The sequence below is a fragment of the Quercus robur genome, chromosome 3 (assembly GCF_932294415.1).
Source record: "Quercus robur chromosome 3, dhQueRobu3.1, whole genome shotgun sequence".
Lineage (NCBI taxonomy): Eukaryota > Viridiplantae > Streptophyta > Magnoliopsida > Fagales > Fagaceae > Quercus > Quercus robur.
In genome coordinates this window covers 52662446-52679712 of record NC_065536.1, presented here as the reverse complement: position 1 = coordinate 52679712, position 17267 = coordinate 52662446, and the positions used below count along the sequence as shown (strand labels likewise).

Here is a 17267-nt window from a genome sequence, read left to right as displayed (position 1 = left end):
GTTTCCCCATAGGTTTGAGTCCGAGGACCATGCAATACCTTGATTCTGTCTAAAACTCAGTTTTCGATAGGTAGTCGGGGGAAATAACCCCTCAGCTATGGCATGGGACCTTGGTTTTAGGGGGATTGGCTCCTCGGCCACGCCTCTAGAACCATCCATGCGATTGACGCTACAAAGCGTAGCCCCTAGTCATGAATCATAGCCCCTAGTGGAACTCTACGCTAGAACACTATAGCCGGCTGTTAGAAATGACAAGGGGACTTTCTCGACCTACCGTCTATGCCAACACACAAGCCTTTCCCACAGACGGCGCCAATTGTAAGGACACGATTCGTAACGACCCGCAACGGTGTTGGGTTCGCACGTAAAAAGGCCCAAACAATATCATTTGTAGAGCATGGGTTTGAAAGGCTAGGCCTTGGTCACCAGACGGTGGGTTTTTCGTGGTGTTCGTACATGGTTAAGTCGTCTTCGCCTTAGGAGTCTTTCTCCTGGAGGCGGGCTAGGAGACTCTGGTTTTTGGCCATTTTTCCCAACCCCCTTTCTAGATTGCTTACTTTTCCTTTTATACTTGCCTGCGTTCCTTATCCTTCGTCCACGTGTAGGACCGACATTTCAAGGCTGATACTTGTCCCATCAGCCTATACCCAGAGTGGTTGGGGGTGGTTGTAAAAACTAGAGAGTATGGCTCTGTCAGGTGCAGAGTATTGAATGGCAGTAAGGGCAGCTTTCCCTGGTCGTTATACTTTCCAGCGTACCCTTTTTTATTAACACAGATATTTTAGATTTTTTCCCAAGCTGTTTTCTATATCATTTTTGCCCTTCCTTCCTGTGAGATCTCGAACATGCCGAGGACTGAACCGTCCTCGGCTGTGTCCCAAGGCCATTTTGTACTTGTATTACCGATCTTGGGCTATAACCCTTCTCGGCTCGGGCCTTTAGGCCTTAACGAATAGATGGGCCAGGGCCACAAACTATTGGGCCCCACAGAAATAATAGGCCAAATTATAAAATTTGTAGAAAATTTTCAATGCAATTAAAATAATATAATTTTCTGACAAAAGAACATACATAACTTAATGACTCTGTTTAGAATTGGATTGCTTTATTCAAATTATAAAAAAAATTATTGGTATGAACTAATATACAACAAAAATCAGACATATTTTTCTGGGTCATTATTCTGAAAAATATTTTTTAATTGAGTTTAAATTTTATATAAAGTCCATATAAAAAAATTCATATATTTACTCTGTCCATTAAAACCTGTCACATCATATTTTTTATTAATGGCACCAACAAAAAAAAAAAAAAAAAATCAAAGAGAAGATCATATTTTGTTGATTTTTTTTTTTTTTGGTGTGTGCATTACAAGAGTTACCAGTTAATTATAAATACATATCTTGTAATGATTACTTGAAAAAAAAAATACCAATTTCAAAACCTTACATTGTAGTTGTTTAGAGATTTTTTTTTTTTCCACATGGAATGTGGTTGAATCTTAGTGGGTAATATTTGCCCAATCAATAAAAGGACCAAAATTAGAAATGGGCCCAATAAACCAAAAGCCCAAAATTTCTCAGAAAGTTAATTAGGATAAAAGCCCATTATTTCCTTTCCTCACTAAACCACATGACAAAGGTAATTTTTATTCATTTATTTTTTATTTATTTTTTTTATACAAGATAGAAATTCTACTCTAACATAATTTAAGTGTATATGTGTGTGAAACTCCCTCCTAAAAACTTAAACCCCAGCCCTTACCCTCCACACCCCACAAACACTTATACTTATGGAGTGACCATCGCACCAAAGGTATGCAGTAGCATGACGTAGTTAATTAAAAAGCCCATAATTTTCTCACCTTGCCAACTAGGCATAAAATCCCGAAAAAGACACTCCATGCAAGCTCAGAGACAAAGAGACAAAAAAGTAGAAGCCCAAACAAGAAAAATGCCACTAGAGAGACTCCACCCACTCTAAAGCTATCAAATGCAAAACCAGTGAAGCTCAACCTATAAGAAAATGGGAAAATAAGCTTAAGAAAGAAATTGACAATTGTTTGGTTAGTTACTCATTTTCAAATAGAGCTAACAACTGGACTAGCTACACTAAAAAACAAAAACACCAAGGTGAAGTAAGAGCTTACATGGTAAACAATTCAAAATTTCCCATTTATAGGTTGTTGCTAACACTAGAAAGGAGACAAGATCCATTATGAGAGAGAGAGAGAGAGAGAGAGAGAGAGAGAGAGAGAGAGAGAGAGAGAGAGAGAGAGAGAGAGAGAGAGATTCCCTCTTCTTGAGAAGCTATGACTAAACCTCCTTAAGAGCACTAGCATTGAAAAATGCTAATGCCATATTTAGGTCCTTTTTAGCATTTTTTGGTTCAAAATGTGCTGCATCAAAGGATGCTAAACACAGGAATGGTAAAAAATTATACCATTGTGCTACAGTACAATTCTATCTTTAGAATTGTACTGTAGCACAATTGTAAAAAAAAAATATATATATTTTAATCAACCCAAAATTTCTCTCTCCTCCCATAAATTCTGTAATCTTCTCTCTCCTCATTCTCTCTTTCTCATCTGCTCTCTCCGTTCTCTTCATTCTCTCTTTCTCACCGCTCCGTTCTCTTCATTCTCTCAAGCACCGGTCACCGCTCCGTTCTCTTCATTCTCTCTTTCTCATCGGCTCATCTGCTCTTCAAGCACCGGTCACCGCTCATCTGCTCTTTCCTCTTTCAAACCCAAACATCATCCATCTTCTCATCTGCTTTTTTTTTTTTTTTTTTGGCTATGACCGGGGCTTAAAAGAAGTGGTGGGTATGGCTGAGGTGAGTTGTGGGTCACGGAGATCGGAGTGGGTCATGGCGTGGGTCACGGAGATCGGAGATCGGAGTGGGTTTTTGGCTGTGACCGGTGTTTTTGGTTGTGGTTTTTGGTTGTTTTTGGCGTGGGTCAGGTGTTTTTGGTTGTGGTTTTTGGTTGTTGTTGTGGTTTTTGTGCTTAAAGGGGTTGTGGGTCGTGGTTGGGTCCGGGGTTTGGGTCTTGGTTGGGTCGTGGGTGGGTTGTGGGTCCGGTGTTTGGGTCGTGGGTGACGGCGTGGGTGTGGTGGTTGTGGTTTTTTGCTGTGACCGGTCTTTTTGGGGCTGATTTTTGGTTGTTTTTGGCTTGGGTCCGGTGTTTTAGGTTGTGGTTGTGGTTTTTGGTTGGGTCCGGCGTGGGTTCGGTGTTTTTGGTTGTGGTTGTGGTTGTGGTTTTTGTGCTTAAAGGGGTGTGGGTGGTGGTTGGGTCCGGGGTTTGGGTCGTGTTTGGGTAGTGGTTGGGTTGTGGGTTGATCAGTGGGTTGATCGGTGGTGGGTTGATGTTCAAAATGGCGGTGTGGATTCGGATCGGTGGTGGGTGTGGTGGCCGTTGTTGGCTTTGGTTTGATGGTTTGTGTGCGGCTGTGTGTGGGTCACTGTGTTGGTTCTCTGTTTTTTTTTTTTTTTTTTTTTCCTGGCTATGACCGGTGCTTAAAGGGGTTGTGGGTGGTGGTTGGGTCCGGGGTTTGGGTCGTGTTTGTGTAGTTGTTGGGTTGTGGGTTGCTCGGTGGGTTGATCGGTGGTGGGTTGTGGGTTGCTCGGTGTGTGGCTCTGTTGATGGGTTTGTGTGGTTCTGTGAGAGGAGCTGGTGCTAGAGGTTGAGGGAGGCTGAGGAAAAAAAAAAAAAAGAAACGGTTGGAAAGCGTAGGAAAGTAGAACTGAAAAAATAAATTGGTTAAAAAGAAATAATAAAAAAAGATTAAAGAATAATATTTTAATAAGAATAGAGTTTTAGGATGTGGGAGGTATTGTAAAATGGGATGGTATAAGTAATAAAGTGACTTTTTGAGATGGTATAATAGTATAGGATAGCATTTTTCAATGCTAGTGCTCTAAGAGAAAAAACTCTTCTATACTTCTTCATCCCTAGGCCAAATTTCATCACGAAAAAAGACACTACTTGATAGAAGGAACTTGAGAAATTGTGGTTTAAAGGGTACAAGACTATGTCTAGAAAAGGTCAAGTAACTCCTGGTTGACTGGGAACCATAGAGCTTGGCATGTTTTCTCTTAACTCTTAGGTCTCTAATGAATTTGTGTGCAACTAAGCAAGCATCCGCATACATTTTTCACCATTGAAATTGCTTTGGTTGATGAGATTTTCCTTACTCATAACCTACCAATTGACCAATAATTGAATGCCTAAATGATGACATGACTTTCATTATCTAATCGTTTGAATGTCTTACACCAATTGGGAGGAGAGAGGACTAAGTGGCTTGAGAAAAGCAAACTTGTCATTCTTGGCTAGGAACCAAGAAGAATGGTCAAAACTTTTTGTCTATTTGATCTTCCTTTTTCTATCTTTAGAGCATTTGTAGCAGTGGAGCTAAATAGCTATAATGCTATTTTAGCTCCACCATTATACCAAAAACGGCCAAGCAGTAGTGGAGGCATAGGTATAAATCTTAAAAAAAAAAATGTTTATTCACCCCCGGATTAAAATAATATTGCTTTGGTTATTTTTTTCATTTCTTTTATCTCACCGTCCTCTGTCTCAGTCACTCTCAAGCTCTCATCTCTCAGTTTATCTCAAGCTCTCATCTCTCATCTCTCAGTTTACCGCTGTCCCAGCCGCCGATCGCCTCAGCCCACGCCGTCCCAGCCGCCAATCGCCTCAGCCCACACTGTCCCAGTCGCCGATCGCCTCACCCCAAGCCTTCCCAGCCGTCGATCGCCTCACCCTACGCCGTCCCAGCCACCGATCGCTTACCCCACGCCGTCCCAGCTGCCGTGGTTGTGGTTTTCTTTTGTTTTTTTTTTTTCTATGTTGTGTTGTGGTTGCCGTGGTGGTTGTGGCCAGTGATGGTGGTGGGCTAATGGTATAGGTGGTTGTGGACGGTGCTGTGGATTTTTTTGTTGTTGTAAGATATATTATTTTATTGTAGATGATATATTATTTTAGTGTAGATGATATATTATTTTATTGTGATGTTTATATTATTTTATTGTGTTGAAAGCTAAAATAGATCCACTACTGTAGTATGTCTATAGGTAAAATAGATAAAATAACTTTTGGTGGAGCTAAAAAGCTACTGCTGTGGATGCTCTTACTATCCATCATCCTTTCACCCCTTAAAACTGTAACCACCAGTTGAATGCAATAATCATAATATTCACAACATCCTTTAGTTGAAATCTTAGTTTTCACACACCCGATTCTCTCTAAAATCCCCATTGTAAACATAATTTTCTCGCTATCTTCCCACCACAACACATTGATAAACTCCAGTATTAGTATCATCACCAAGTCATGCTTTTGAGTAAGGAAGCTTGTTTGAAGCTTTGCTACACACGTTGGACTCATTCTCTCCCCTTCAACTACATTGAGTTTTGCCCTCTTTTGCCTTATAATTATGATGGAAGAACACATATTGTATTTCTACAGTTCTACTATAATTTTACTATTGATTGATATGACATGTTCATTATTATTGAAATTGTCTAATTTATTGATTTCTTGTTAGAAGATGAAATGCACTTGCTCTTAGAATTTTATTTTTGAATTGTTTATTGTTGGATTTCTCTTCTATTGACTAACAGTTGGATAAATCATGTGTGTTAACTTATTGTTGGGTTTGTAGATGATGACTTACTCTTTACAAAATACAAAGGGTGATTATTTGGCCTATATTAAAGTCACCTCTAAAGAACTTGTCGTGTGTAATTTCTCTATCATCTGAGTTTTGGGTTGGTTCTTTCTTTAACAAGTAGGAAAACGCCTTGCAGTCGCTGACCAATTTTTCCAAGGTTGATATCGAGCTTTGGGTTGGGCTCCAAGCATAATTTGACACATGTCATTGTTTGAAAAACTTCAACAGTGGCAATATAAGAAAGAGTTAACCAACCATTCACATCTTTGATATAATGGTTACTGCATTCGTACAAAATTCTCATGGGGTTAGAGGGGGCAAGTGTCGGAGTTCAATTTTCCAAGAATGAGCTTCACACACATATACATTTAGATTAAATTAAATTAGAGTATAATTTTTATTTTCTATAAAAAAAAGTCAACTAAAATTGAAAAAATAACTATACATACATACATGCATACATCTAATATATATATTATGGTAACTTTAAGTTAATTAAAATTATACTTTCTCCATCAAACTTTTTTTTTTTTTTTTGGCCGGCAATTTGTTCATTTCATAAACACAACATAGCAACAAATATAGCATGTCACATGCACATTGCATGAAAGCATGGGTCATGTTAAAGAAATGTAAATAAAATTTACAAAATAATATCTTAATATTAATTATTTAAATTGGCATTATTTTGAAATTATATGAGGATTTGGTCCTTTTTTTTTTTGAATTTTAAAAAACATGATTTGAGCCAAATTTCAACACTTAAATTTGTGTTAGAACCCATTTTTCTCTCTCTTGTGTGTGTGTTTGTTTCTCAAAAAAAAAAAAAAAATTAAGAAAGAAACTAAATTCTTGAATAGTTTTAAAACAATATCAATTAATAATAATAATAATTATTATTATTATTATTTTGATAAGTAATAATTATTATTAAAATAATATGATTTTGCAAATCTTGCAAAATAATGTTATTAATAAAAAGGCACATTAATTCAAATAACAACGAACCAATAAGAATAAAGTCTTTACCAAAACAAGCGCAAGTGTTAGGTTTAAGTTTTTCAACGCCCTATAAAAAAGCTAGCATTTACTATAAAGCAGCTATGCTACAATTTACTGTGACTAGCGCACTATTGGGGCGGCTGAGAACATCAGAGTCTGACCTATAATACATTTTCCTCTTATCAACTAAGAAAATGCTAAAATCACAATTTTTTTCACCAATTTTCTTATAAATTGTCAACGTGGTAAACGATTATTGACAAGTAGAAAGTGATTTCAGCGACGAATCTAAAAAAAATCTATAAAAGTTTGACACGTTAACAATTTATAAAAATATATTAAATAATTTGTATCGATAGCATTATTCTATAAAAAGTATGAATTTGTTACACTTTTTACAAATTAGGATAATCAAAGATACAATCAACACTCTCAATTCAAAACTCAAATTACCAATAATATAATTTTTTTTAGAGAAATTATTAAAAAATAATTAAATTGAGTTTCTTTTGTTTCCTATGTTAAGAAATTTCTGCAGAGTAAAATACGTAACTAGCGTATGGCCTACCAAAGAAGCAGTGACCCAGATGAGATTTGATCCACAAGGTCCCAAAGCCAAAGGGCATCACTGTATAGGACATCACATCTAAACAAAAGAAAATGAAAATTACCACAAGAGGAAAAAACACTCAAAACTCAAAAGTGAAAATAAAATAAAATAAAATAAAATAAACCCACTTGGGAGATCAGATGAGAAAAAGGCCAGGCTAAACCTGCGAGCTTGTCTGACCTAAAGAGCTGAAGACAAATTAAGCACAACAACAACAACAACAAGAAGAGAAGAGTAAGAAAAAAACTATCGTATTTGATGTTTTTGATTCTTACTTTTGTTTAAGGATTTGATGTTTTTCTGCAATGTTCTAATCTCAAATCTTTTGGTGGGTGGGTCGGTGGGTGGGGTTTGGTTTTTTCGATTCTGGGTTTTTTTTTGTGAAATAACCCAAAATTTTAAAGTTGTAGTTTGGCTTTGATTTTTGGGATTTTTTTACATGGGTGTCTGAGATTATTAATCCTGCGGTTTTACTTGGTGGAAATTTGGAATCTTTGGTTGTTTTTTTTCTGTTGAGTTATGATAGGGATATTACTGTTTATGTTTATATGATTCATCTTTAAATTTTTTTTTTTAAATTTAATTATGGTATATTAGTAACTGTAATACATGATATTTGTTATGGTTCCAATGATTTTACAAGTGGGTTTTGAAGATTTATCTTCTTCTGTTTGTTGTGACATCATGGCAGGGGCGATTAATGCTGTTATCATCATCAGTAGCTGAGACCCTTTTTGTTTTGGGGTGTTTTTTTTAGTTTTGTTGATCTGGGTGTGGGAAATTTTTGTTCTTCTCAATTTTGTATTTGATGGGTTGCAGAGGGTTTACTTTATATTGATGTACTCTTCCAGTAGGTGTGTAAGGTGTTTCTAGTTCTTTTGTCCAAGATGTCTAGGATTTCGAGGCTGAAAAGTGATGTAAAAGATTCGCGGTGTATTGATGTTTTCAAGTTAATGATTATTGTTATGAATGTACAATCATATGTAATCTCAAATTCCCTACATGATTTAAAGCTTTGGGAAATCCTCTCTGGGGTGTATAAGAGCATCCAGATCCAATACCAGATGGATCTGTCTCTCTCCTTAATGTTGTTATTGATGTGCAATAGGAGATATAAGTTTAATAGTGGTTTTCCTGCTTATGTATAATATTAGGTGGAGATAGATGTAATTTATTTTTAATTTATCTTGGTCAACCTTTATGGATCCAGTGGCTGAAGAGCAAATAGATTATGAAGATGAGGAATATGGAGGGGCTCAGAAGCTGCAATATCAAGGAAGTGGAGCCATACCGGCCCTTGCAGATGACGAACTGATGGGAGAAGATGATGACTTCGATGATCTCTACAATGATGTTAATGTTGGAGAAGGTTTCCTTCAGTTGCACCGGTCTGAGGCTCCACTCCCACCTGGGGGTGTTGGCAATGGAGGACTTCAAACTCAGAAAACTGATGTTCCTGAACAAAGAGTGGAAGCTGCGGGTGCACAAGAGATGGGCATTCCTGGGGTTTCAGTTGAAGGAAAGTATTCTAATGCTGGTGTGCATTATCCTGAGCAGAAGGAGGGGTCATCTGCTGTAAAGGCACCTGAAATGGGATCTTCTAGTTACCCAGACGGTTCTTCGGTCTCACACAGAGGGAGGGTTGTTGAAATGACTCATGATCCCCAATTCAGAAACATGGGATTTCAAGGATCCACATCTGTGCCCCCCAATTCTGGGGTTGATCCTTCTGATATGCCTGGAAAAATTCCTAATGAGCCCATGCCTGTGCTGAATTCTGCCACTGGTGGTCCTCGAGGCGCTCAACAGATGCCTTCAAATCAAATCAATGTGAATACAAATGTCAATCATCCAATAATTAATGAAAGTCAGATCCGGCCACCTGTAGAGAATGGTCAAACCATGCTGTTTGTGGGAGAACTACATTGGTGGACAACTGATGCAGAGCTTGAAGGTATTTTATCTCAATATGGGAGGGTCAAGGAAATTAAGTTTTTTGATGAGAGAGCTAGTGGTAAATCCAAAGGCTATTGTCAAGTTGAATTCTATGATTCGGTTGCTGCAGCCTCTTGCAAAGAGGGAATGAATGGTCATGTTTTCAATGGGCGACCTTGTGTTGTGGCCTTTGCTTCTGCACAAACATTGAAGCAGATGGGAGCTTCTTATATGAGCAAGAACCAAGCTCAGAATCAGTCTCAGCCTCAAGGAAGGAGGCCAATGAATGAAGGTGGGGGGAGAGGGAACAATATGAATTATCAAAGTGGAGATGGAGGAAGAAATTACGGACGGGGTGGATGGGGACGGGGCGGGCAGGGTGTACTCAATCGAGGTCCTGGGGGTGGACCAATGAGAGGAAGAGGAGGGGCCATGGGTGCAAAGAACATGGTTGGGAACAATGCTGGAGTTGTAAGTGGTGCTGGAGGAGGAGGTTATGGACAAGGCCTTGCAGGTCCTGCATTTGGGGGTCCTGCTGGTGGTATGATGAACCCACAGGGCATGATGGGTACTGGGTTTGATCCCACATATATGGGTCGAGGAGGTGGTTATGGAGGTTTTCCAGGTCCTGCTTTTCCTGGAATGCTTCCTTCATTTCCAGCTGTTAATACGATGGGACTTGCTGGGGTGGCACCTCATGTCAATCCAGCTTTCTTTGGTCGGGGAATGCCAGCTAACGGAATGGGAATGATGGGTTCTGCTGGAATGGATGGTCATCATGCAGGAATGTGGAATGACACAAGCATGGGTGGATGGGGAGGAGAAGAACATGGTCGAAGGACGAGGGAGTCAAGTTATGGCGGTGATGATGGTGCTTCAGAATATGGGTATGGAGAGGGAAATCATGAAAAAGGAGCAAGGTCAAGTGCTGCCTCTAGGGAAAAAGAGCGGGGATCTGAGCGTGACTGGTCAGGAAACTCTGAGAGGAGGCATCGTGATGAGAGGGAACAAGACTGGGACAGGTCTGAAAGGGAACACAGGGAGCCCCGTTACAGGGAAGAAAAGGACAGTTACCGAGACCATCGTCCAAGAGAACGTGACTTGGGTTATGAGGATGATTGGGATAGAGGGCAGTCTTCTTCAAGACCTCGGAGCAGGTCCCGAGCAATGCCAGAAGAAGATCATAGGTCTCGATCCAGGGATGTGGATTATGGAAAGAGAAGACGCTTGCCATCAGAGTGACACAAGCATGATGTTCATCCTTCTTTGGCAGGTTTTATGAGACCTCACAATCTATGTTCTCACTCTTAGAGTTTCTCTTTTGGATATCTAAAGTGCACCTTCATCATTCTCTCTGGTTCTCAGTGGCCCCACATTCAAAGTGTGGCTTATTTGAGGGAGTAAGTAAGTTCCACTTGTGTTGGTATGGGGGAAGAACTAATTTCCATTGCTTTCGTACTGCATAATACTGAACATCATTAGCTGCAACGCTTAATATTTGTGTGCTGAAAAATGATTGATGACTTTCAGTAGCATACCAATGTGGATATTTCTGTGGCTTGGACTCCTGGTATCCTTCACCAGGTATCCCATTGGTAGCATATTTATACTGCTATCTATCTTCAAGACTGACTTGTGCTATTGGTACAATTGGAACCTTCTTGTTTGTTTATATGATTGTGGGAGTTAATTATCCATATGCTTTCAGAGAATATTTTTGTGGCTCAAGTGGAGCCTTTAACCATTTCCAGATGCATGTATTAGTTGAGTTTTATACCTCTTATATGATATCTTTTCATTTCTAACTTATTTTGCTGGTTGTATTTTTAATTTAGAAGTGTCTAACATCTATCTTATTTACTGGTCACTGAGTCCTACTCCTTGTACAGTTGGTGGCGAGAGTTTTTGTTTTTGCTTATTTCTTTATAGTTCATGCTGTGTTTTCATGAAGCTGAGTAGTTTTCCTCTGTATGTCCATTGTTTCGGTTAAATGTTTTAGCTAGATATCTGGCTTGATTGTAGCATCTGAAGTTTTGTTATTAGTATATATTGGCTTACAACAAGTGGGGAAGGGGGGATTCATACCCAGGTTCTCCCCTTGGGGGGATCAGGTAGAGCCATTGAGTGAAAAGACTCTTGGGTACAATTAAGTTCTTGTTGTCATGCCAACTCAATGTACCTCTTATTATTTTGCTGTGATTTCCAATTAATTGTTTTGTGTGTGAAATAATTCATTCATTTAGAAATTCATATTACGAGTGTGATAGCTACGTCTCGTATGTAAATGGTTGTTTTTCTGACACATGTATGAAAAATTTGTTTAATTCAAGGATTGAAGATGTGGCTAACATTCTTTTGGTTTGAGTAAGTGTCAGGTTTCCTTTTGGTTTAGGATGTGGTTGGTGAAAAGGAAGTTGCCAGAATTGTTTATGGTAGTGACTCTTGTTAATGTAGTTGTTAATATTCCAAGAATAATAAAAATGGAGTATATTGTTCCTTTGGTTTAGATCAAACCTTTACACTATGGTTGGACGGGGAAAAGGGGAGGGTAAAGGCAGGGAAGAGAGTGTCTTTCCTTTGTTTAGTTGGGTGGAAAAGGAGTGGAGGGATTCCCTTTTCCTTTGGGCCATCATTTTTTTTCCTCCTAATTGGGGGGAAATGGAGGGGTGAGGAGAGAGAGAGAGAGTATTTAATTTTTTAATGTCGTGGGACCCTCTAATATAATTTCCTTACCATCCTATTTCCTCTAGACAACCAACCACCTAAAGGGAAGACAATCTTCCCTTCCCTTTCAGTCTCCCCCTCCATTTTGCTAAACATAGTGTTAGTGTTGCTTGAAGCCTCAGCTTCCACTGCATCCCATAGGCTGATGTTAGGGTTTAAAGATTCAAATCTTCCTTTCCCCTAATAGTGACAATATATGTTAAAAGATTCAAGTTTACTTAAATGTTATAGTCTTAAAAACTAAGTGTTGTTGACCATTGTTCATAAAGTACCCTTTCCTCCATCAAATTACCTATGGAGTATTTTTACTCAATAGTCAATATCTTGTGCTATTGCCTTTCTTAGAGACATGATTGTCAGCAGTGTTTCTGCCTTTAAAAAAAGGAAATTGTAATGGCAAGATGTTGGCCATGTGGCTAGCAGGTGAAGGATGGTTCTAGTTGTAGTTGCCAACCTATGGTGTACTGGTAGTTATTCCTGCACAGGACAACGGTTGCGGAATTGTTCTTGATCAAATAACACTGTCACATTGATTTCTGTTTTTGGTGGATGAGGCCTCGAAGTATCATTCTCAAATATCATATGAATTTGAATCTTGATTCTTGACTGACAGTAATCCTCTTCTACCTCTTTGTTGTATAATGTTACCTTGACTTTAAAAGTTAGGATGTTAGTGTTAGTGTTACCTAAAGTAAAAGCAATAAGACGCGAGAGAGAAGTGTGGCAATGATGACTGTTTCTTAATTTCTCTCTAGAGAAAGTTTAGTTATTTTGGTAGTTCTTGATATAATGGAATCATTTATTAAAATCATATTATATGATAGATATATTGATTGCCATTTCGTCACAAATCTCCAGTAGAATGAGAGGTAATCACTTGTTCTTATTAGTATGCACGTCTTATAGATTTGGTCTGCAACTATAAATATAACCAGAAGTCTGGAGGTGAAGGGTTATTTTTCTTGTGTTGTGTCAAATAGAGGTAAAGGCCTCAGGGCTTTGTAATCAAAGAATGGACTAGGGGATACTTGAGTTTGTTTGCTTTCATGTTTTGATGTATTTCTGTTTCTTATATTTTCCCATTAATATTGAGTGGTAGAGATAGATTATGGGTGGCGTCTTTGGCAGATTATTTTATTTATCATCTATTGACTTGGGGGTTTTCTTTTTATCATCATATCCAGGGAGTGGAGTAGGCAACTTTTTGTTTTCATGATTGAATCAGCCTGTGTTGGTTACATGGAGGAAGATGTGTTAGATGGGATGCCTTCATTGGATTCCTTTGGTGATGGCTTGGTCTGCCAAGTATGCAAAAGTAACCTTGTACCACCTAAAAATCTGTAAATTGTGTTCCTGCAAGAAAATGTCTAGAAAGAGTCAAAAGATCATAAATATTTCAATAAATAAATCTTGGTGTTTAGTTTGTGAATATGATTGCCGTATCTGTCAGTCTCCATGTAAAGCACCACTGTCATGTGTAAATTGTTTTATGTATTAGGTCTGCAACATGTAACGGCCTCTTGTTGTTTGACTGTATTGGTTTTAGCTGTGAGCTTGTAAAAGTTTTATGAGACCCATACCTGTGCATCATTGATGTGTTGTAACTCATAATGTTGTTCTAGGAGAGTCAAGTCAACTATTGGTACATTGTAACCAGAGGGTCCCTGTTCAATTGTAATTGGTTATTGTAAAAATTGTACAACTCTCTCTCTGTTCAAGCAAGTTCCCAGAAAGAAGAAAGGATTTCAGAGTTATTATTATTTAAGCACATAATGTAAATTAGGTTCAGGATTTAGGAGTCATGTATTGATGCTACAGTATGATAGACTTGGAACCCAGAAGAATTTTGCTCACTTGGGGTCGTTTCTCTCTTGATGGAAGCCTGATCTACTCCTTATGTACTTTTTATTTTAAACTTATTAGTATGTTATTTTTCTGGGAAGCAGTTTCTTTTGTACTAATGGGTCTAGAATGTGTAAATCATATTGTCCTGTTTGTTTTTTGGAATTTGGAATGTATAGATTCCCAACAATGTAAATGAGATTGTGTTAAAAGTTATTTGATGAGTGACCTGCCTCACTGTTTTTCCTGATGGGTACTACTTGCTCAATGAAGAAATTTACAAGGAATTTGTTCACAACTCCTTAGTTGGAGGCTTTGATATAGCTTATCCCACTTTCCCCATATTTTTTGGTGGTGTTATTTAGTGATTTATTTGTTACTGCATTTATTTGTTTTTTTGCCAGAATTTGTTACAGGATTAATCCATTTGGTAATGCTGTTTTTTGAGCTTGGTCATAATTTTGGTTGATGTTTTATTGATAAGTAATGAAACTTTATTGATGAAAACTTAAGAACAAGAAGCAAGGCATCTTAGTACACAGGTAGTGTACTAAGGAAGGATAAGAAGTTTGTTTTGGTTTTTCGAGGTCGGTGTTGGGATTTGAATTTGATCATTACTTCCATTTGTTTTAATTTAGTTTTTGTTGAACAAAAATTTTTTATGGGAAAGGGGAAATTGTATTTGCTATCTTGAACTAATTATCCTTAACCATGTTGTTTTGGTTCACATCGTTGCCTGCCTCTATGGTTTATCTTGTGTAGATTTTGATTTGGTCTGTGCTTGCAACCATAAAATTTTAGAGTTTGGTCTATTTAAGGTATTCTATTTTACGTCTATCATAACTAATTATCCTTAACTATGTTGTTTTGGTTCACATCGTTGTCTGCCTCTATGGTTTATCTTGTGTAGATTTTGATTTGGTCTGTGCTTGCAACCATAAAATTTGAGAGTATGGTCTATTTAAGGATATTCTATTTTACGTCTATCATAGATGAGAATTAAGATAATCGATGATCTTTTGGTCTTGAAGTGCAATTTTTTATGAGATGCATGGTCTAATGAATTTGAAGGATATTCTTGCTTTACACCTTTGGTGGAGTGAAATCATTGTCCTTGGTTAGCCGAAGTGATCGGGCATTGTCTTAGGGCCACAAGGTTTTTGAAATGTGACTTTGTGGTTGAAGATTATTGGTTTACTTGGTATGTCCATTTTCCACGTGAAAGTAGTTTACTAGGTTTTTTTTTTTTTTTTTTTGGATAGAATGGTAGAATGTAGATTGATAGTAGGTAATATTAATAGTTCTTAATTTAGGACTAAACTCGTAAGCATTTTGCTTTTGAAGCTCTCATGATAAGTGAGTTTTTTTTTTCACACAATTGTGGGATACACATATCTTTTTGGCTAAATTTTGGGATCCACATATTGTGAAATAGAGTATGCATATGTTGTATGCATATAAGGATACCTTCTCCAAGTGATCACCTATGGAAACTTAGCCTTTCCATATTTGTGAAAGCTAATCTTAAGCCTATGGAACTTTAGCCTTTCCATATTAGTGAAGGCTAATCTTAAGCCTATGGAAATGGAAACTTAGCCTTTCCATATTTGTGAAATTAAGCCAATTTTCTTGTGGAGATTGTGGCCTAGGCTTGTATGTTCATGAGTCTCACGGGGGGCTTCTTTCTACTCAAAATGGTTCGTTGCAACAACATTGTCTAAATATAATCAGACAATTGAGTTTGTGGGTAAATATGAATTTGAAAAACTCACACCATGTGTCAATAAAAGACAATGAAGCATTATATTAAAGTACATATGGAATGATGATTATGCAAGGAAGATGAATTAATATACCTATGTTCATCCGTTTAGTGAGAACATTGGAATCACTGTTATTAAACTTGGACCGACCTAGTTGATCAAACCAATGAACTTAGGCCTACATCTGCATGATTCTTAGTTAGACTGATTAAGCAATGATTGGTTGAACCTAATCAAACTCGGAATTTTCTTTACCACACGTTCAATTGGGATGGGTTTTGTGGATAATTGGATATATGATATATCATTTGAATTTTTCTATGTACTCTAAAATACTTGTCTAAATAATCTTAATTTTTTTTCTTTTTTATAAAAATATTATATTAAAGAAAGAAACCAATAAATATACCATCTTACATGATTTATTTCCTATTATTTCCGAAATTGTATTTCTTATACTGCGTTTGTTTTGACGGAATTATTTCTCTCAATTCTGGGTGTTTGATTTTGATGTGGCTAAAAATGTTAGTAAGAAAATATTTTCAGACTGACAGTAAAATAACCTCTCTTTAGGTGGAAATTTGTTTACACTTTTGCCCTCACTTTACAATAAAAACCCCACCCCACCCCATCAAACCACCCGCCATTAGAACCAACCAACCCACTATGACCCAAATGCGAACTATTGTTAACTTTCGGATCGGGATGTTGTATCCGATGCCAACATCACAGTCTATTTAAAAGCACTCTTTTAACTTCTGAATTGGGTTGAGTTGGTTGAACGGGTTGGGCTAGCTAGACGGATTTGTGGACACTTTTAGCTAGAATAGTATTTCTTGACCTTTTAAGAAGGGATATTTACTCATTATTTCTTGTAATGAATATGCAATAAAATAGCTTAGTAGTTTAGAGGATCTATTGCCAAGTACTAAATGAGCCCACAAATATTAGGTTTATGCCATGTTTCATGAGGCATCTTGATCTTATTAAGTTGTTTCATAAGGTTATGAAAACATTGCACTATAATAGATAAAGCCTTCTATTGGATTAATTGTCATCATATATGAAAAGAGCAATTGCTTTCGTTTTATGTGTCATATTGGATTTAATTGTCCTCGTATATGAAAAGAAAAAGGGTAAAAAAAAAAAAAAAGGTCGCTTTCATTTTCTGCATGCACGAAATTTGTTGGCTAGAAAGGTTTTCCTAAAGATGATTATTATTATTTTTTTATAGGCTAAAGATGATTATTGATACGTCAATATGATTATACGATATATTGCCTTTGTTAAGTATAATGTTGTCTATAAAATGTTTTCGTTACACAATTTTAATTGGCATTATCAAAGATAATTTTCACATCGATCGCAATGTTTAGTCCTTACAATTAAGTCAATAGTTGCCTTCATAAGTGCCTTTCCCTCAATAATTTTGAAACCATGAGATCCTCCCACTCCTCACTCTCCTCAAGTCTTTGGTCTTGGGCCAAGTCCTTGAGTTCCTGGCCATCCAATACAGATTCAAATGCAACTTTTGAATTAAAAAAAAAAAAAAGCTTGGAGGGTCACCTCCGATTGAAATAGATCAACTTCCCTCGCCTGTAAGCCAAAAATTGTAAAACAACTCACTTTTTATTTTTTTTTTATTGAGAAACTATCATTTGGTAATGTTGTTTATATTTTTTGGAAATACATATCGAAAAGTGTGTGAAAATA

At 37.3% G+C, this 17267-nt stretch overlaps 1 protein-coding gene across 1 annotated transcript; it reads left to right on the top strand.

Moving 5' to 3' along the window:
* Nucleotides 1-7356: 7356 nt before the first annotated feature.
* LOC126718321 (uncharacterized) lies at nucleotides 7357-10920 on the top strand. The gene is made up of 2 exons (XM_050420452.1): nucleotides 7357-7524; nucleotides 8501-10920. Coding segments are annotated over exons 1-2 (1968 nt in total). The 5' UTR covers nucleotides 7357-7523; the 3' UTR covers nucleotides 10468-10920.
* Nucleotides 10921-17267: the final 6347 nt, after the last annotated feature.